Below are 22,206 nucleotides of genomic sequence, written 5' to 3'. Positions count from 1 at the left end.
CGTCTCTAGGCAGAAAAGAAAAGGCAGCAACAGGAAACAAAAATACCACAAATGACAAGGTTTACTAGTAAAGGGATATATACAGTAAAGATATGAAATCATCCATGCACAATTATGCCACCAAAGTCAGAAATCATGAGAAGAGGTGGGTACAGATGCAGGACACTGGCGATGTACCTTCAATTAAGAGACCAACAACTTAAAACAATCTCATACATATATATATAGACTCATATCAAAACTTCAGAATAACTGCAAAACAAAAATCTACAACTGATACACAAACAAATAAGAAAAATCAACTCAAATACAACACTAAAGATAGTCATAAAACCACAAGAGGAGAGAACAACAGAAGAAGGGAAGAAGAAAGAGCAACAAAAACAAATCCAAAGCAATTAATAAGATGGCAATAAGAACATACACATCGATAATTACCTTAAATGTTAATGGACTAAACGCCCCAACCAAAAGACACAGACTGGCTGAATGGATACAAAAACAAGACCCCTATGTATGCCGTCTTCAAGAGACCCACTTCATCTCTAGGGACACACACAAATTGAAACTGAGAGGATGGAAGGAAATATTCCATGCAAACGGGAATCAAAAGAAAGCTGAAGTAGCAATACTTATATCAGACAAAATAGACTTTAAAATGAATATTTTAAGGGACAAGGAAGGTCACTACCTAATGATCCAAGGATCAATCCAAGAAGAAGATATAACAATTTTAAATATCTATGCACCCAAACACGGTTCACTACAATATATAAGGCAACTGCTAACAACCTTAAAAGGACAAATCGACAGTAACACAATCATAGTGGGGGATTTTAACACCCCACTTACAGCAATGGACAGATCATCCAGACAGAAAATCAATAAGGAAACACAGGCCATGAATGAAGCATTAGACCAGATGGTCTTAATAGATATTTATAGGACATTCCATCCAAAAGCAACAGAATAAACATTCTTCTCAAGTGCACATGGAACATTCTCTAAGATTGGTCACATCCTGGGCTACAAATCCAACCTCGGTAACTTTAAGAAAACTGAAATCATACCAAGCATCTTTTCTGACCACAACAAGAAAAAAACTGCAAAAAACACGAACACATGGAGACTCAATAACATGCTGCTAAACAACAAATGGATCATTGAGGAAATCAAAGAGGAAATTAAAAAATACCTAAAAGCCAATGACAACAAAGATACGGCACTCTAAAACCTATGGGATGCAGCAAAAGCCATTCTAAGAGGAAAGTTTATAGCAATACAAGCCCACCTCTGGAAACAAGAAAAAGCTCAAATAAACAACCTAACTTTACATCTAAAGCAGCTAGAGTGAGAAGAACAGACAAGACCTAAAGTTAGCAGAAGGAAAGAAATCATAAAGATCAGAGCAGAAATCAATGAAATAGAAATGAAGAAAACCATAGAAAAGATCAATGAAACAAAAAGCTGGTTCTTTGAAAAGATCAACAAAATTGATAAACCCTTAGCCAGACTTATCAAGACAAAGAGAGAGGACTCAAATCAATAAAATTAGAAATTTTAATTTAGAAATTTTACTTTAAAATTTTCTAATTTTAAAATTAGAAAAAGGAGAAGTAACAACAACATCACAGAAATACAAAGGATCACAAGAGACTACTATATGCAACTATACACCAATAAAACGGAAAGTCTAGAATGGAAAGCCTAGAATGGAAACCCTAGAAATTCTTAGAAAAGTACAATCTTCCAAGACTAAACCAAGATGAAATAGAAAAGATGAATGGACCAATCTCAAGCACTGAAACTGAAACTGTGATTAAAAAACTTCCAACAGGGAGTTCCCGTCGTGGCGCAGTGGTTAACGAATCCGACTAGGAACCATGAGGTTGCGGGTTCGGTCCCTGCCCTTGCTCAGTGGGTTAACGATCCGGCGTTGCCCTGAGCTGTGGTGTAGGTTGCAGACACGGCTCGGATCCCGCGTTGCTGTGGCTCTGGCGTAGGCCGGTGGCTACAGCTCCGATTCAACCCCTAGCCTGGGAACCTCCATATGCCGCGGCAGCGGCCCAAGAAATAGCAACAACAACAACAAAAAAGACAAAAGACAAAAAAAAAAAAAAAACTTCCAACAAACAAAAGTCCAGGACCAGATGGCTTCACAGGCGAATTCTATCAAACATTTAGAGAAGAGCTAATGACTATCCTTATGAAACTATTCCAAAACATTGCAGAGGAAGGGACACTTCCAAACTCATTCTATGAGGCCACCATCACCCTGATACCAAAACCAGACAAAGATACCACAAAAAATGAAAACTACAGGCCAATTTCACTAATGAACATCAATGCAAAAATCCTCAACAAAATACTAGCAAACTGCATCCAACCATACATTAAAAGGATTGTACATCATGATCAAGTGGGATTTATCCCCAGGGATGCAAGGGTTCTCCAATATCCGCCAATCAATCAGTTTTGTGGATATTAACAAACTGAAGAAGAAAAACCATATGATCCTCTCTCTCAACAGATGCAGAAAAAGCCTTTGACAAAATCCAACACCCATTTCTGACAAAAACCCTTCAGAAAGTGGGCATAGAGGGAACCTACCTCAACATCATCAAGGCCATATATGACAAACCCACAGCGAACATCATTCTCAATGGTGAAGAGCTGAAAGAACTCCCGCTGAGATCAGGAACAAGACAAGGGTACCCACTCTCGCCACTACTCTTCAACACAGTTTTGGAAGTTCTAGCCACAGCAATCAGAGAAGTAAAAGAAATAAAAGGAATCCAAATTGGAAAGGAAGAAGTATAACTACCACTATTTGCAGATGACATGATAATACATCTAGAGAATCCTAAAGATCTACCAGCAAACTGGTAGAGCTCATCCATGAATTTGGCAAAGTTGCAAGATACAAAATTAATACACAGAAATTGACGGCATTTCTATATACTAACAAGGAAAGATCAGAAAGAGAAATTAGGGAAGCAATCCCGTTTACCATCGCATCCAAAAGAATAAAATAGCTAGGAGTAAACTTACCTAAAGAGACAGAAGACCTGTACTCTGAAAACTATAAGACACTGATGAAAGAAATCAAAGATGACACAAATAGATACTCTTGGATTAGAAGAGTCAATATTATCAAAATGACTATACTACCCAAGGGATTCAATGCAATCCCTATCAAATTACCAAGGACATTTCTCACAGAACTCATTTCTCACAGAACAAAATTATTTTAAAGTTTGTTTGAAAGCACAAAAGACCCAGAAAAGCCAAAAACATCCTGAAAAAGAAAAATGGAGCTGGAGGAATCAGGCTCCCGGACTTCGGTCTATACTACAAAGCAACAGTCATCAAAACCATATGGTACTGGCACAAAGACAGAAATAGAGATCAGAGGAACAGGACAGAAAGCCCAGAATTAAACCCACACACCTACAGCCAACTAATCAATGACAAAGGAGGCAAGAATATACAATGGAGAAAAGACAGCTTGTTCAATAAGTGGTGCTGTGAAAACTGGACAGCCACATGGAAAAGAATGAAATTAGAACACTCCCTAACACCACACACAAAAATAAACTCAAAATGGATTAAAGACCTAGATATAAGACCAGACACTATAAAACTCTTAGAGGAAAACAGGCCAAACACTCTCCAACATAAACGACAACAACATCTTATCAGACCCACCTCTTAGAGCAATGACAGTAAAAACAAAAATTAACAAATGGGACCTAATCAAAGTTTCTGCACAGCAAAGGAAACCCTAAACAAAATGAAAAGACAACCCACAGAATGGGAGAAAATCTTTGCAAATGAATTGACTGACAAGGGATTAATCTCCAAATTTTATAAACACCTCCTACCACTCAATACCAAAAAAACAAACCACCCCATCAAAAAATGGTCAGAAGATGTAAACAGACAGTTCTCCAATGAAGACATATGGATGGCCAAAAAACACATGAAAAGATGTTCAACATCACTCATTATTAGAAAAATGCAAATCAAAACCACTCTGAGGTACCACCTTACACCAGCCAGAATAGCCATCAGCAAAAAGTCTATCAACAATAAGTGCTGGAGAGGGTGTGGAGAAAAAGGAACACTAGTACACTGTTGGTGGGATTGTAAATTGGTGCAACCACTGTGGAAAGCAGTATGGAGATTCCTCAGAAAACTAAACACAGAAGGACCATTTGACCCAGCAATCCCACTCCTGGGCATCTATCCAGAGAAAACCATGACTCGCAAAGACACATGCACTCCAAGGTTCATTGCAGCGCTATTTACAATAGCCAAGACATGGAAACAACCTAAATATCCATCGACAGAGGAGTGGATCTAAAAGATGTGGTACATATACACAATGGAATATTACTCAGCCATTAAAAAGAACGAAATACCAGCATTTTTTGCAACATGGATGGACCTAGAACTATCATGCTAAGTGAAGTCAGCCGTACAATGAGACACCGACATCCAATGCTTTCACTGACATGTGAAATCTGAAAAAAGGACAGACGGAACTTCTTTGCAGAACAGATGCTGACTCACAGACATTGAAAAACTTTTGGTCTCCGGAGGAGACAGTTTGGGGGGTGGGGGGATGTGCCTGGGCTATGGGATGGAAATCCTGTGAAATCAGATTGTTATGATCATTATACAACTACAGATGTGATAAATTCATTTGAGTAATAAAAAATTAAAAAAAAAAAGATGTGGTACATATACACAATGGAATATTACTCAGCCATTAAAAGGAATGAAGTAATGGCATTTTTAGCAACATGGATGGACCTAGAAATTATCATGCTAAGTGAAGTGAGCCATATAATGAGACACCGACATCAAATACTTTCACTGACATGTGGAATCTGAAAAAATGACAGAATGAACTTCTTTGTAGAACACATTCTGACTCACAGACTTTGAAAAACTTATGGTTTCCAAAGGAGACAGTTCAGGGGTTGGGGGATGAGCTGGGGTTGTGGGATGGAAATCCTATAAAATTGGATTGTGATGATCATTGTACAACTATAAATGTAATAAATTCATTGAATAATAAGAAAGAAAAAAATAAATAAGAGCAAATGGGAAAATAAAATAAAGTTCCGAAATCCTAGTACAGAGGCATAGCACAGTATAAATTTATCCTCACGTACTTCTCAAAGTAATAAGCACAGTTCAAAAGATCTACTCCAACACTGTTATCAAAAGAACATCACCTATAATACTAATTCAATTGAACAAAAAACACTGGGTATTCACTATAGGCAAAGCACTTGATATGAAAAAATTATATAAACTATATATAAATAGCAGTGATCTTTGGCAACCAAGTTAGTAAATAACTCCAGATATTTTGTAAAAAAAATACACAGGCATAATATGGATAGGCAGGCAAAATAAAATTTGAGTTATATTATATTTAAAAATAAAATGCTGTCAATAAATATTTCAACAAAAAATTTACGATGATATTTAAATTGTCTTTTGCAAACACAGGGAGCCTCAAAGTGCCCTGGGGCTTTGTCCAAAGACAAAGAGAACCAAATTATCTTCTGAGAGCTCACCGGAAAGGCAACCTATCAGGACCCACTAGTAAAGAGCTGCATCAGAAACTAAATTTTAAGAAGATCTCAAAGTTCAGATGCAGTTCAGCTTGAGAAGCAATGCTTTAGACTACAACTGCAGATGTGATAAATTCATTTGAGTAATAAAAAATTAAAAAAAAAAAAAAAGGGGGGCAGTAAGAAAGCTACCTAAGCCAAGGCTATGGCCACTTTACAACCATCTGTATTTTCTCTGAATTTCACCTGGGCCAGGATAGATTTCCTTTTCTCTCTTTGATTACTTGTAACTTTCAACATTAAGTTTTTGTATTGTCTTTTAAAAGTTTTAAGCACTAATTTCAGGACATTTATATACTTTTAGATACATAAGACAAATGAGAATGCAGAAAACATTACATCCTTAAACTTAAAACTAACTTACTCCATTGCAGAAAGATCCATGTCAACTTCTTCCCCATTCATCAATGGAATCTTCTTCTTCTTATTTCTATATTTAAGGAAAAGAACATATGAAAATTGTGACATTTCCAGTTCTGAAAAGAGTAAAGAGCAGCTGAAGTTCAAATTAAGAATTTCATGTCATATTGAAAGATTTCTTAAGGAGGAAGAGACAGAAAGTGTATTGGAATTTAAACAACAAAATCTATTTTGAAACTGAAGGGAATGAAGTAAATGATAATTAAAACATCTTCTTGATCAAAGTTTTAAGAAAATCAGAAATATATAATTAAATGCCAATTTAAAACATATATATTTCCAAGAACTTGTACCTGCAAGTTCTGTACAGAAAAATAAGAGAGCTACCAATAAAGAAATCCTATATAAGAAAACTGCTTCCATGCAAATAACTCCTAAATGATAAAATCTACTGGACATCACATTAAACACATGGTCATGTGATGACAAATAAAAATAGGAAGAGAGAACAGTCTTCTTGTGTTTCTCACACCAAAGAACATGCAGACTATTATTACAGAGAAAACAAAATGAAGGAAATATTATGAAAAGGGTAGCAATCAGATGTTCACAATTTCAAAGGCGGACAGGACAGAAAGAAAGGAGGATTTCACCTTGAACTAGGAAAGAATTTCAGAGAGAAAGAATGATTACAGGAAGATTTCAGAATCAAGTTCTCTAAGGGCCTTCAAAATCAACTGACATTCTCACCTGTCTGAGATGATCTAAATGTAGACATAAGTATAAGACTTTTGTTTCTGAAACTGACATTACTATGCAATCCTCCAGCAAAGCACAAAAATGTTCTCATTTCACCACTCAGGGTATATGCTAATAGCTGAGTTAATAAAAGTAAAATAATAATAATAATAATAATAATAAAAAGAGTGGTAGGCATTCTCTGGCTCAGCAGGTTAAGGATCCAGCACTGTCACTGCTGTGGCTCTGGTTAATGCTGTGGCAGAAGTTCAATCCCTGGCCCAGGAACTTCTGCATGCTATGCACTCAGCCTTTAAAAAAAAGAGTGTTAAAGAAAAATACATGAAATAAAAGATGAACTACTGGACATTCTTTAAGTAAGCTGGCAATGCATCTTTTAAAGACGTCAAGAATACTCTTTAAGGGCATGGTGATACAGAGAAAAGGGAGAAAAACATAGTAAAGAAGACGTATGGGCTTTTCAAGACATACGTATTCAGCTCCTTTCTTTATATTCAATGAACATTTCCCCAACATTTCCTGTAGATATTAATCCAATGAAACTAGTAAGAATGAAGCTAAGCATTTTGTCTTGAATTTTTCCTGGCTCCGAAAACCAAGCTTTCATTCCACCTCCCACTTCTACAAAATAAGGATTCTCAAAACTAAATTTTAAATTTAATTATTTAATTCTAAGGATAAAAATGTCATCAAGAAGAGAAAGCAAACAAAGACTGTTTGGTAATACTAACTTGAAGTAAAATGGGGACAAAAAGACACGAGATAACGTGTTCCCTACCTAAAAAATTAGGTATACACTAAAGTATTTGTTTTGGCATTTTAACCTGCGAGACTGAAGTTTTTTTTTTTAAGTTATGATCCAACACCTACCTTCTACTTTTGGAATGGCAGGGTATATCGTGTTTAAGACTGTTTTCTTCAATTTGCAATGTATGATTGAAGGATCCATCTAACTCCTGCACTGTAACTTTAAGTGGTCCCTTTAAAAAGAAAAACACTGTTCAAAGACAGTGCTAGAAAAATACCAATATGTATTCTTATATGTACAGTTACATATATCAAAATAAAAAATAACAGTATACAAGATTTGCTTGTGTAGACACTGAAAGGCAGGTGGTGCTAAAGAAGGGGAGAATTAGTTTCCCCCAAGATCTTTACCAGTAACCCCTCTTCCCTTCCTGATACTTGGTGTTTTCTCAGTTTCATTCTTTGCAAATAAAATCTCATTATGGGAGTTTCCTTTCAAGGGGTAGGAGAAATGAATCTGACTAGGAACCATGAGTTTGCGGGTTCAATCCCTGGCCTCGCAAAGTGGGTTAAGAATCCGGCGTTGCCGTAAGCTGTGGTATAGATCTCAGACGCGGCTCAGACGGATCCTGTGTTGCTCTGGCTGTGACGTAGGCCAGCAGCTCTAGCTCTGATTCCACCCCTAGCCTGGGAACCTCCATATGCCGCGGGTGCAGCCCTAAAAAGAAAAAAACCTCATCATGAAATTTCTAATCAGCTCCCCACCTATAAGTCCTTCCTTTATCTAAACTGGTGAGAAAACAGTGCAGTAGGCCACTCTGGAAATAAACTTACCACATACTTCTGAGTTCCAGGAGATGTATAATCTTGTTTTATTTCTAATTCTAAGACATTGCGTTTTCTATTAAAGGCAAAACTTCCATAAAATTTTACCACTCCACTCTGGTCACTGAAGAATTGTAAAGGAATTTTTGCACACTGAAATAAATATGTACTAAACAAAATAAATTATTCATTAGGGTAGAAATAATTTTCAAATGCATTCCCACCAGCTCAAAGCTTGAGAACGTACTTCATTGTAAACCAGGTGGCAAAGTATTCAAAATTTTTGTGAAAAATGTTTCCCCAGAGTAAAAAAAAACAAATTCTAAAACATTAAAAAATTAGTCTTCTAAAAGAAGCAAAACCACTCTACTGGGTTATTAATATAATGCTTTGAAATGAAAAAATGTAAAAACCAAAAAGTTCCAAGATACCACTCAAGTTGTGCCAACCTCTAACCACATCTAAAAGTCACCAGACCACTGCATCTTACAAGTAATCCTACAGGCCTGTCTGCTGGATTATTTACCTCCCTCACCACCAAGCCTCTTGCTATACTCACACTAAAAGGTACTTCGAAGTATGCCGCACTCTACAAATAAAGATGTGCATGTATGTGTGCATCTCAATGATTAGAAGGCACCTTAGAGGAAATGATTTACAGTTCCTGGTTATTTCTACCATTATTTACCTCCTTTCCTGCCCAAAGCCCTCTTCTTACGCCTTCCCCTTACACATATAACCTTCCCCCCTTTGCCAAGCTGCTACTGAAAAGGATACACCCATTGCTTTATTAAAGGCTGGATGTCTTTGCCAGAGACATTCGAGATGGATTTCAAAAACCCAGATGTGGAAACCAACATCTGACTCCACATATGTGACTGGAACTTCTGAGATGAAGCAGTACTAGCCAAACTTAGCAGTTTATTGAAAACCTGTTAAGAAAGTGTCATTTAGGAAGTTTGTACAACATAATACACATTGCTTTCGATTCTGTACTAGTCCCACTTTGCGTACCTTTATTACAGAAGATAATTTCACAGCTTACTTCATAGATTGTTCTACTTAAAGACTATTAGCAGTGGAAACATGAAAAGATTTAGATAGCGAGACTATAAAACCATTCTTTTTCTAAGCCTACGTGAATTTTAACAATGTCCTGGCCAGACAATGAATACTGTGTTTTTAAGAACTGTAATAGTATACCTGTAATGTATTGTGCTACGAGCTTTACAAAGGAACGAAACATTCTTTAAGAAGTTGAGATTACTCATTTGGATTTATACCACTCTAAAAAGCTGACTAGCTCTTTATAGACCATCTCTCATTTAATATTTCTGCTCTTTACTCTAAAGGCAAGGTGAATGACAAGAGGATTCAAACTGAAAATGCTTTTTAAAAAAGATTACTAAAGGGTTATTTTTCACTTACCTCTAACAATTATTACCAATGGGGAAAAAATAGCCAAACATTTATAAGAAAACTGGCTTGAATCCTCTGGTCATTCACCTTGCCTTTAGAGTAAAGAACAGAAATAACGAATGAGAGATGATCTATAAAGAGCTAGTCAACTCTTTATAGTATTAATCCAAATGAGTATCCTCAACTTCTTAAACTGGCTTCTATTACCTCAACTAGTACATCTCAGCTACCTACACCAAAACTTGTTTAAAACATATGGCAGAATTTAGTAATAGCAAAAATAAACATCTTTTAGACAAATTTGCTTTTTTCTATTGAAAACATTTTTAAAGGGCACTTCATCCACTTTCTAAATAATGCCAAACACAAAATCACAGCATAAACAGGTTTTACTTTTAACCTCACATTCTAAATTTGTCTTCATAAAAATCCTGCATAAGTGGGTCAAGTATTGATACCCATACTAAACCTGAGGAAACACAAAATGAATAGTGGGCAAATAGCTAATTGGTAACTGACCTCCAGCTATAAACCCAGATGTACTAATTTCTATTCTACAGAACAGTATTCAGATTTTATACACATAGAATGGATCTTTCTTTACAATTGTTATGTTCTTAACTTTAATACTTACTTGTAACATAAATTCCATACTGATCCTATTTTCAATCAATCTCATCACCAGGTGAGCTTTACACTGAAACATAGTGTAGTATTCCCAGGAGAGTGTATGTGGATGTTTTATTGAAAAGTGTAGATGGGACGCCGGACTGAAAAAATAAACAGATTTGCTTAATATAACAAAGATGAATTAAATAAGCAATAAATTTCATAGTTGCATCAAGACAATAAATCAAAAACCTCAAAGGAATACCTCAGCTATTTCCTTAGTATGAGAGCAACGAAGACTAGGAAACATCTAAAAATAAACTTAACTAGAAGAAAATTACATAGTTTTATGAAAGGACATAAAGGAAAACTTGAATAATTGGAAACACATGCCAAACTCCTAGGTAGGAAGACACAATAGTATAAATATTTCAATCCTCTCCAAATTCACCCATCCAATCAACGTAATTCCAATCACTATCCCAAGGTCAATGCATACACAAAAAACATGCAAGTTGGATTACATATCTTAAACAAAAACAATAATAAAAGCACTAGAAAGAAATAAAGGAATAAATTTCTTTTCATCATTTTGGGGTTGGAAAATTCCCCACAAGGAAAAATATAAAATCTGGAGGACATAAAGACCAGACTGACTATGTAAAAAGTTTTAAATTCTGACATGATGAAAGAGATCATCAGTAAATTAAAAGATAGGTCCAGTTAGTAAAAATATTTATGATATACATGAACCTTTAAGGTGCTTACACTTTTTTACTATTCCAAATAGTGCCATAGTGATTCTCTTTTTATACATGTGCAAGTATTTCTGAACGGCAAATGTTCAGAAGTATAATTTCCATTTGGTAACATACTTACTAGAACTGCTGAATCTAATAATTGCCCATTTTAGAATTTTGATTGGTACCAACAAATTACCCTTCAAAATCAATGCACCAAATTATACTGTCACAGTCAATGTGTAAGAACAGTCATTACACTTCCTTAAAAAACATGGCATATTATGCAATTCCCATTGTGGCTCAGCGGGTTAAGGACCAATAGTGTCTCTGAAGATGTGGGTTTGATCCCTGGCTTCCGTCTGTGGGTTAAGGATCTGGTGTTGCCTCAAGCTATGGCATAGGTAACAGATGTAGCTCGGATCTGGCATTACTGTGGCCATGGTGTATGCTTCACCTGCAGCTCCAATTCAACCCCTAGTCTGGGAACTTCTATATGCCATAGGCACAGCCATAAAATAAATAAATATGGCATATTGAAATTTAAAATATTTGCCAACTTGATATTTGAAAAATTACTTTTATAGTTCACGTATTGCTTCTGAGCTTATGGATGGCAATCTGAAAAAGGTTAAATAGGGAGTTTCCATCGTGGCTCAGCAGTAACCAACCAGACTAGCATCCATGAGGATACAGGTTTGATCCCTGGCCCTGCTCAGTGGGTTAAGGATCTGGTGTTGCCATGAGCTGTATGCTGACAGCTGCAGCTCTGATTCAACCCCTAGCCTGGGAACTTCCATATGCCGCAGATGTGCCCCCCCCCCCAAAAAAAAAGGTTAACTAAATTCCAAAGTATAAAGGAATACTAAATAGTGCATAAGTAAAACAAAATAAATTCATGTACAGTTACAGAGAATGTTTGCCAAAAATTTACAGATAAGGTTTTTTTTTTTTTTAAGTATACACTAATCTGCATGACAGAATTATGTTTTGTAAACGCCATATACCTATCAGTAAAGACTAGAAAAAAAAAAAAAAAAAAAGAGGTCTGGAAGACAATATACCAAATTTATCATGGTCATCTCGAAAGAGGGGAAGTGGTGGGAGTAAGAGGTGGTAAAAGAGGCCCAAAAGGGATCTTTCACTTTTTACTCCACAAGCTTCTGAACTGCTCTGTTTTGAATCTCTTCAAAGAGCATGCACTCATGTGCTGCTTTTATACATAAATTCTGAAAATCAAACATACAAAAATAACTAAATAAAGGGTCAGAATGAAGGTAAAAGCATTTAGTGTAAACAGTATTTACACACAATGGGGATGCTCTAACTACATGCTGGAAACTGCCACACAGCAGGCAGTCAAGAGAAGAAAGTCAAAGAAACTAAGTTTGTACTACATATAAAACTTTACCTCAAGTAATCCTCGCAACCAACTTGATTAAGATTAATGATCACTTCTGTTTTACACATTAAAATACACACACACTCAGAAGAGTTATACAATTTTCCTGTATAACAAAAGTTACTAACTGGAGTTTCCGTCGTGGCTCAGTGGTTAACAAATCTGACTAGCATCCATGAGGACAAGAGTTCGATCCCTGGCCCTGCTAAGTGGATTAAGGATCGGGTGTTGCAATGAGCTGTGGTGTAGGTTGAAGATGTGGTAGCTGTGGTTCAGGCTGGCAGCTACAGCTCCAGTTTGACCCCTAGTCTGGGAACCTCCATATGCTGCAGGTACAGCCCTAAAAAGCAAAAGAAAAAAAAAAAAAAATCTTAGTAACCATAAAAATCCAGTTTGTCTATTTCCAAATTCCTGTGACTTCCCACTGACTTAACCTTATCTCAGTGACCAAGCTTTAATAAAGTACTACTGATTATACAAGTTCAGGTTTCTTAACATTTGATATACTTTTAGACACTGGGGTAGCCTGGTTAATCCTATAAGCCATGTGAGAAAAACTGCTTTTATTTATCTACCTTTTGTCTTTTTAGGGCTGCACCTGTGGCATCCGAAGGTTCCCAGGCTAGGGGTTGAATCGGAGCTACAGCTGCCAGCCTACACCACAGCCACAGCAATGTCAGATCCAAGCCGTGTCTGTGACCTACACCACAGCTCACGGTAATGCCGGATCCTTAACCCACTGAGGAAGACCGGGGATCGAACTGGCATCCTCATGGATACTAGTGGGGTTTGTTAACCACTGAGCCATAATGGAACTCTGAGAAAAACTACTTTTAAATGTACAAAATAAAACATACATGATTTACAAAGGATACTAAATATAATGAAAAACAGATATCAAAAATTTTTTTAAAACTCTGACATTACCAATATATGTACCAATTTATTAATGCATTAAATAACAAGACATAGCAGTGGTTGATGGTAGTAATATTAAGGTAATGAGTGCAAAGAATATTTCAAGATATCTGCCAGCAATTAAGATGTGACAGGAAAACATCTATGATTTCTACTGTTGACAAAGTCACAGCACTGTCTGTTACCTACATTCATAATTAAAGAAAATCTAAAATTTCAGTTAACTGTTAGTAAAAATACAGAAAACTTTTCCCATCTAATTCAATCCAAATTCTCTTAAGGAATTCATGGATCCAAGAACAAATAAGAATCCCTGCTAGCATCATTATTTTGTTATAAGTGGCTATCTCCTTTATTGTGACTTGCTAAAAAATAGAAAGAGAGAAAGGGAAAGAAGGGAAGGAAAGTGAGAGAGGGAAATAAGAGAGGAAAAAAGGGAAAAAGTAAATAAGTGTCTATGTGGGCGACCATTCAGATAAACAGGTATAGGTAGGATGTCTTGATGCTGAAATTATTTACTTAGACTTAAAAAAAATAATCAGTGGTACATATGCAAAATACTTGTTTCTATTACTTTTAAGCTTTTATGAGAATAGTACAATATATTTGCATTAGGAAATTAACATGGAAGAAAAAAGCCTTCATTTTTTGAGTCTTTATTAATGTTTAAATCCATTTATAGCCATCACATGCAAAAAAGTAGTAAAGAAAGGAGTACTGAGAATATTACCAGTGTCTATGGCCTCAATACTATTACAATTATTACTAATTCTTTGGCCTGTGTGACCCTCATACAAGTGATCCTAAAAGATTAATCCTATAAAAGAAGTTTTGTGATATCATATCTGATAAATAAACATACTTATCCTTCTCTTTTCCTCCACCAAATATGGGATGTAGTAAAACTCCACCAGTTTTCAGTTCATATGCCACTATTTTGTCCAGCTCCTAAAAAAAACATAAAAATAGGAGTTTGTGAAAATTATTTTACATATCAGATTTTAGAAGTGAACTATGATTTCTTAATTTCTTGGAATCAAAATGTAAATTTCTTAAAATAAATGAAATGTATTTGGAGAGTAGTTTATATTTTTATCAACAAGGCAGACTACACAGCTGGCTGAATGATAGAGACAAAAAGCCTTCTTCACTTTGTGGCTTCAGGGCTAGCCAGTAGCCTGGCAATTTTCATAAGGGCTCTTCCCAACCTCTCTGACCTGTTCTCCAAGTTTATTTCTTCCTTCTCTGTATTTTGCTTCTGGCGGAGGATATAAGTAAATAAAAACAAATAGGGATAAAATTATGTCAGGAATCTATAATTTTAAAACCTCTCTAGTTCCCTCTAGTGTGACACAGATCAAAGTGAAAAAAATGACGTGGAAAAAGAAACACAACTGTGCTGGAAATTTATGACTAGTTTAAATAATAAACAAGCAGTATAGAGAAGTGGTAAAAATCACAGCAAAGTGGTAAAAACCATAGCAAAGTGGTTAAAAGCCAGGTTTGAATCCTGGCTCTACTACTTACTAGCTGTGTTAACTTTAGCCAAATAACTTAACCTCTCTGTGCCTCAGTTTCCTTATCTGTAAAATGCAAATAATAACAGAGTAATTAGGAGGATTAAGATAGCTAATATTAATAAAATGTTTGTAACAGTGCCTGAAACACTGTAAGTATAACACTGCTATATGTTCTATTTCCCCCTTCGTTAGTTGTTTTTGAAATGAAGCATGAACTCTTCCAGTTCTATATGTATGAATTCCTTTACAGTTCCTGGTGTTTGAAATCTTTTACAATTACCTTTTGGCTTGAGTTTAGGTTTGAATGATGAAGATATATAAAATGAGAAAAGAGAGAGCATGGAGGGGTCTAATTAATGAGGATATTAAAGGCTGAAATTCTTCCTCCTGAGAAGGAAGAAGATAAGCATGATATGATTAAAATGTCTATGAACAGAATGGGTTAGGCAACACACAACTGATTTTTTTCTTTTCGGCCAAATCTTTAAATAATAGGATAAAGGTATGAAAATGACAGAGAACATAAATGCACTGAAGAACTAGGCAGCATGTAAGTACTTACTACGTACCAGGCACTATGCACATTCCATGTACAATGTCTCACAAGCCTATCCACGGTGCAGATACTACTGCTACTCACTCTCTTTAGACAGATGAGGCTTGGAAAGATTAACCAAAATCATAAAGCTTATAAATGTATAAAGCAAAATGAAAAGCAAATTGACTCCAGAATCTGGGCTCGAGGTCTACACAAATTTAGGAAGCACAGATTTACATGAAAAATGACTACTATGAGCCAGAAAAATCTAACAACTAACTTGATGTTTAAGGAACTTAATATTCCCTTCCTGGGCAAAAAGTCTTTGGAGGCCAACACTGACAATGCAAACTAGATAAAACAGACCATTCATTAGTCTTTCTCCGTAAAGTGATTTTCATGTTGCTGGAAAAAATTAGGACCTTCAAAAGACAATTAGTATTTTATAGTTATTAAATACAAAAGACAAGCATTTTGAAAATCAGGAAAACACTGACATATCTCATTGACGTCTAAGTAGATAATGGATCTGGTTGCTTTTACCTCTTTAATCCAATGGCGATACTCATTAACACCAAAAGTTTTTTTCATCCAAAGACCATAAATATAGCCTGAAATGCCCTTCAATACCCATTCATCAGACCTAGGCAAAAAAATCAAATAATAATGCATTATTTCACATATTTTTAATATAAAGTTTCATCTTAATAATAAAAATTCTTCAGATAAGGCCAAAGAGGATAACAGAACGAACACAGTATATACTTCTCAGCCTTCTTAAAGAAAATCAAAACTTTTTAAACCATCTGGTTCTTCCAGTTCCTCCAGGTGACTTCTGTTTGTCCTTTCATTTTACCTTCTGCACATCTAGCTTCAACTTAATTAGAACACTTTATACTTTAGTTTCAAGGTACTTATGTTTGTGCTTTGCTCTGGCAGTGCTGCTTCCCTCATGGTCAATTCTGTCTAGTGTTTGCCTCTAAGGAAATATATGCACATGACTGCGATTGTACTGCTCAATTCTTGAAGTCCACATTCTATTACTGCCAACCCCATGCATAATTCAACGGGATCTCAACATTTAAAGTTTAATTCCTTAAGTATTTTTTAGATTCTTAAGAAGAAAGGCAATGATATCATTAATTCATTTCTTTATTCCTATGTTTACCCACTGATTCATTCAACATTTCGTCAACCACGTTTCAGGCACTATTCTTTAATGAACTGAAACTATATAATTTTAGGAAAATTACAGTCAAGAGGCCTTACCCTCTGTCCTTTCCCCTTCAGAAAGAAAGAAAAAGAAATCAAGATTTAAGTACTATGTATTATATTCATAAATTATAATCTCAAGGGAATTTTACCTATTTCTTCAAATTCACCTCAAGTTAATCAAAAAGAAAATAAAAACGGTTTTATTTCTCAAATCTTTCAAATAAATCAGCTAAGCACTAACTGAACAATCCCTACAGCATTATCACTATTGTAGGAGACTGTTATTTTACCTTAAATATTACCAACTGCACTGCATATTGATATTAGAATTCTTTTTTTTTGAAGTAGATTTTACTTTTTTTAATGATTTTTAATTTTCCATTAGTTGGTTTACACTGTTCTCTCTCAATTTCTACTGTACAGCAAAGTGACCCGTTCGCACACATATATACATTGTTTTTCTCGCATTCTTCTCCATCATGTTCCATCATAAGTGACTAGATATAGTTCCCAGTGCTATACAGCAGGATCTCATTGCTCATCCATTCCAAATGCAACAGTTTGCATCTATTACCCCAGACTCCCAGTCCATTCCACTCCCTCCTCCTCCCCCTTGGCAACCACAAGTCTGTTCTCCAAGTTCATGAGTTTCTTTTCTGTGCTATTAGAATTCTAACTACAGTTCTCTGTACTTACATCTACAGCATTTATTCAGTTCTTTAAGAAACTGTTGCTACCAATTCTTACCATATTCTTATTGCTAATTACAAAATTAACTCTGTTGATATATTGAGGTCACAGTAAAAAACTTAAATGGAAACCTATACTCATTACTTTTCTTTAAATATATATAGAATAGTGTGCTAAGTCAATTATCTGCAGTTAAGACAAAGTTCAACTGAAACTGCAGGAAAAGATAATAAAAACAAGCTTTCCTGCTTCTTCTCAGTAGCTATAAACTTTGAAAATACTTACCAGGACATTCTGGATATGAAACATCCAAAAAACTGCTGGGCCAAGGACTGGGCTAAACACCTTCTAGTCAAAGGTGTCTCATCTATAATCATGGCACTGTGTAACAGATTTGTGCTGGAATTTAAAAGAAGAGATAACTAACTATAACTAAGAAATAAAAAATTATTTAGTCAAAATAATTATACTTTTTAAATAACAGAATTCAGTTAAGACATAAAAAAGCCAGAATATCGTCCCCAAGAGTTTTGTATCTTTTCAAATTTTAGTTGAAATCCAAAATCTTAATAACTTTTTTTAAGTACTGTAATGTTTCCCACTGATTTCCATGGAAAATCTTTTTTGGAGGCAGAGGGTTAACAGCATCAACCAGAAATTGCTGTGTTAATCAAGACTAATCCTTTTATGAGGGGATCTTCTAATTTCAAAAATCTTTTCCTAATAATACTACTAGTTTTTAATGTTATATTATTTACTAGCAAATACACTCACCTATCACATCTTCTAAAGACCCTGGAGAATGCAGAAACAATATTATTATGCCCATTTTACAGATGAGAAAATAGGCTCAGGAAAAAAAAAAAAAAAAAAGACTGACCCTAAGAAATAAAACTTCTAAATCTGAAACTTTTTAAGGAATGAGGGAGTTCCTGCTGTGGCACAGTGGGTTAATGATCTCGCCTGCCTCTGTGGAGGCAATGGTTGGATCCCTGGCCCGGTGCCATAAGTTAAGGATCTTAAGGATCCAGCATTCTACAGCTGTGGCACAGGTCACAGCTTCAGCTTAGATTTGATCCCTGGCCCAGGAACTTCCACATGTTGTGAACTTCCATGTGCCACAGGTGCAGCAAAGGGAAGAGGGAGGGAGAAAAAAACTTTCCAAGGAACGAAAGAAATGAGGTAGGTAAAGAGGATAAAAAGAAAATAAAATTCTGGAGTTCCCACTGTGATGCAAGGGGATCAGTAGTGTCTCCAGAGCACTAGGATGCAGGTTTGATCCCTGGCCTTATACGGTAGGTTAAGGATCCAGCTTTGCTGCAGCTGTTGCCTAGCTTGCCAAATGCAGCTTGGATCTGATCCCTGGCCCAAGAACTCCATATGCCAAGGGGCAGCTGGAAAAAAAAAAAAGGAAAGAAAGAAAATTCTCTCTCTTTTTTTTTTTTGGCATATAAATTCCTGATGATATCAGTAAATTTTTAAAATAATGCTAGGACAAAAACCCCACTAGATATCCATATGGTATATGGTTTTGGTTTTATGGTATATGGTTTTATGATTTTTTAAAATACATAAGCATAAAAGAGACTAACACAAATATGTGAAATATTAACATCAATTAATTCTGGATAAAGATAATATGAGTCTTCGGGTTATTCTCAAACTCTTCTTTATGCTCTCTACATTTTTACATTTTTAAAATACTAGATTTTCTACAAAGTCAACTATAACTAAACTGAAGGGAAAAAGTTCAAACTGCATCTTAAAATTGACCACAAAATAAATAACCTGTTTTTACATTATTAACCTAACTTAGGCATTTTAAATATGAAGAGATACAAACCTAAAAATGCTCATGGAAGCATAAGCAGCCACTTCAACATAAGCCTCATCAATGAATACAGTCTTAAAACAGGAATATGGGTATCGACATGTAAGAATTTCTTCATAAAATTCAAAAACTTCATGAAGATATGATGTGGTGTGTTTAAGCAATGGGAGAAGTTGAGGTAAACAAAAATGAGTAACCTAAAAAAAGCAGGGAGGAAGATCATTAAATAAAGGAGTTGACCTAAATCTTTTAATTTCCTAAATATCTCAATTATAAATGAAGCTGTATATAAATCCCTCCCCTCTTTTTTAAAACAAATCCATAGCACTGAGACAAAATACTCTAATGAAATTAGTGACTACTTTTACTATGTTTACAAAATATTCATTGTACTTAAGAATTAAATTCATAATGGACTGTAAGCCTCTGAAATGCTTAGCTCCAATGAAAATATAACTTTGGTTCCAAATTAAAGTTTCTTCCACATATGCAAACAAAACAAGAACAATCTTAATTTCCAAGACTTACTGTAACCTGCCTTTGATTCATAAATATCTAACCAAGTGAATACTGCATATCACAGTACTATCTTAACAATTACGTTAATGTCAATTATGCTATCTTTAAGATACACAAAGAACAATTATGAAAGCTTAAGGAAGGAAATTCCCTGATGGTCTACAAGTTAGAACTTGGCACTGTCACCACTGAAGCCCAGGTTCAATCCCTGGTCTGAGAACTAAGATCCCACATCAAGCCAGTGCATGCTTCAGCCAAAAAGGAAAAAAAAAAAAGTCTCTGGAGTTCCCTGGTGGCCTAGGATCCAGCATTGTCACTGCTGTGACGCAGGGCCTCTACTGTGCTGCAGGTTCAATCCCTAGCCCAGGAACTTCTGTATGCCACAGGTGCAGCCAAAAAAAAATAAATAAAAAAAAGAAAGAAAGAAAAATCAGCAATGGAAATAATAATTCTAATTTTTTACTACATTACATCCCACGTGGGACACAGACATTCAAAAATCACATACCATCTCATTGTCCCCTATTACGAATCTGAGCCAAATGAATGACATCAATAATGACAGATTATTCTACCTAGAATGACCCAGTAAGGTTTCATAAGGAGGACTGAATATGGGAGTTCCCGTAGTGGCACAGTGGTTAACGAATCCGACTAGGAACCATGAGGTTGCGGGTTTGATCCCTGCCCTTGCTCAGTGGGTTAACGATCCGGCATTGCTGTGAGCTGTGGTGTAGGTCGCAGACGCGGCTCGGATCCTGCATTGCTGTGGCTCTGGCGTAGGCTGGCAGCTACAGCTCTGATTCGACCCCTAGCCTGGGAACCTCTATATGCCGCGGGAGCGGCCCAAGAAATGGCAAAAAGACAAAAAAAAGAGGACTGAATTTGAACTAATCTTTCTGAATTGGACAAAAGTTTGATAGGTAGGGAGTGGAAAAGAGGATATCTCAAACAGTCAAAGACAAGAAAAAATAAGGTTTGGTCTGAAAAAACCTAAATAAACTATATTGAATGTAACAAACATAAACAGAAAAGGAATGGGGAAAAAGCTGGAAAGGAATAGTAGGGTCAAATTCCAGAAGCTCTTGAAAATCATGCTAAAGAGACTGATTACTGCTGGACTGTGGAGGCAAGAAAGTTTTAACATATGATAAAAAGTATTCTTCTACCAGCATTATAAAAGAACAGATAGAGACTTCTCTAAGTAAACATGAGCATCTATGTATTAGTAACTGTCAAAGCCCAAACTGCATCAGGATTGAGCATTCCTTTTGGTCCACAAATAAAACACTAAACACTACTCAACAAAAATGACTCACTTTCAGACAAACCTACATGACAGAAAATCTGCTAATGCAGTAAAAACTATTTATTTGAGACAGAGAAAGACTGAATCACAAGCTTTATTCAAGAAAATTACTTAACTGTCATTTACTGTTCTCCTATCCAATGCCTCAGAATGGGAAAACAAAAATTCTTCCAAAATACAAAGTAGGTACTAATCAAATGTTGATTTTAAACTTGATCATTTACCAAAGATGATAAAATTCACTGCCAATATTATCAGTGAATACACTTTTAGGAGTCATTGTCAAGATACCAAAAGAAAACCATTCATAAAATACCCTGAATATTTTCCATAAGTGATTTTATAAATCTTGTGCATTTCAGGAAAGCAATTTTAAGAACAGACTAAGGACCTCACAGACTTTCTAAATCTGGTAGCCCTCAATTTCTGCTCATACAACAAAGAAGTGCTGTTGAGTTATACATGGTTACATATAAACCTTACATTTAAAAAAAAGAAAACCTAAAAGGGTCAAAAGCCAATGAATCACTTTATAACCACCAGAAGTTTCATGCTTGGGGAGACCTAAAAGCACTACTGGGCTTATCAACTGATACATGATTTGTAGCCAGATATGAGATGGTAGTAAACACAGGATTACTTCATGGGGAAAGCCTGCATGAGTTCGTTGACCAGAATTCTAATCCTGAGAGTTCCCTTCATGGCTCAGTGGTTAACGAACCTAAGATCCATGAGGGTTCGATCCCTGGCCTTGCTCAGTGGGTTAAGGATCCAGAGTTACCGTGATCCGTGGTGTAGGTCACACATGCGGTTCAGATCCTGCATTGCTGTGGCTGTGATGTAGGCCAGCAGCTTTAGCTCTGATTCAACCCCTTGCCTGGGAACCTCCATATACCACAGGTGTGGCTCTAAAAAGAAAAAAAAAAAAAAAGAATTCTAACCCTGCCTCAGCCTTTTCTCTTTCCTTCTACATATGCTAAAGTGAGAATAAATATTGGTCTTCAATTTTGTAATTGCAACAATTCAGTTTCTGGATATGGAACTATAACATTCGTAAACTCATTTTATTCTGTAGCAAATTAGTTACAGAAATCAACCTATATTCTACTAAGATATACCTGAAGCTGTTCTGGAACACTAAGCACTCTGAGGAA

At 35.7% G+C, this 22,206-nt stretch overlaps 1 protein-coding gene across 1 annotated transcript in view; it reads right to left on the bottom strand.

The window, feature by feature from the left end:
* The window catches only part of TAF2 (TATA-box binding protein associated factor 2), an 87,202-nt gene that overhangs the window by 42,143 nt on the left and 22,853 nt on the right, over nucleotides 1–22,206 (bottom strand). The window contains exons 7-15 of the mRNA XM_021090551.1: nucleotides 19,237–19,421; nucleotides 17,679–17,792; nucleotides 16,032–16,131; nucleotides 14,293–14,378; nucleotides 10,396–10,531; nucleotides 9,120–9,274; nucleotides 8,352–8,466; nucleotides 7,641–7,750; nucleotides 6,016–6,081 (exon numbers count right to left, since the gene is read on the bottom strand). Of these exons, the coding sequence (XP_020946210.1) occupies nucleotides 6,016–6,081; nucleotides 7,641–7,750; nucleotides 8,352–8,466; nucleotides 9,120–9,274; nucleotides 10,396–10,531; nucleotides 14,293–14,378; nucleotides 16,032–16,131; nucleotides 17,679–17,792; nucleotides 19,237–19,421 (1,067 nt within the window). The remainder of the gene's footprint in view (nucleotides 1–6,015; nucleotides 6,082–7,640; nucleotides 7,751–8,351; nucleotides 8,467–9,119; nucleotides 9,275–10,395; nucleotides 10,532–14,292; nucleotides 14,379–16,031; nucleotides 16,132–17,678; nucleotides 17,793–19,236; nucleotides 19,422–22,206) is intronic.

This window comes from Sus scrofa, chromosome 4 (genome assembly GCF_000003025.6).
Source record: "Sus scrofa isolate TJ Tabasco breed Duroc chromosome 4, Sscrofa11.1, whole genome shotgun sequence".
NCBI lineage: Eukaryota > Metazoa > Chordata > Mammalia > Artiodactyla > Suidae > Sus > Sus scrofa.
The sequence above is the reverse complement of the archived record's forward strand: the minus strand, read 5'-3'. Positions and strand labels throughout refer to the sequence as shown.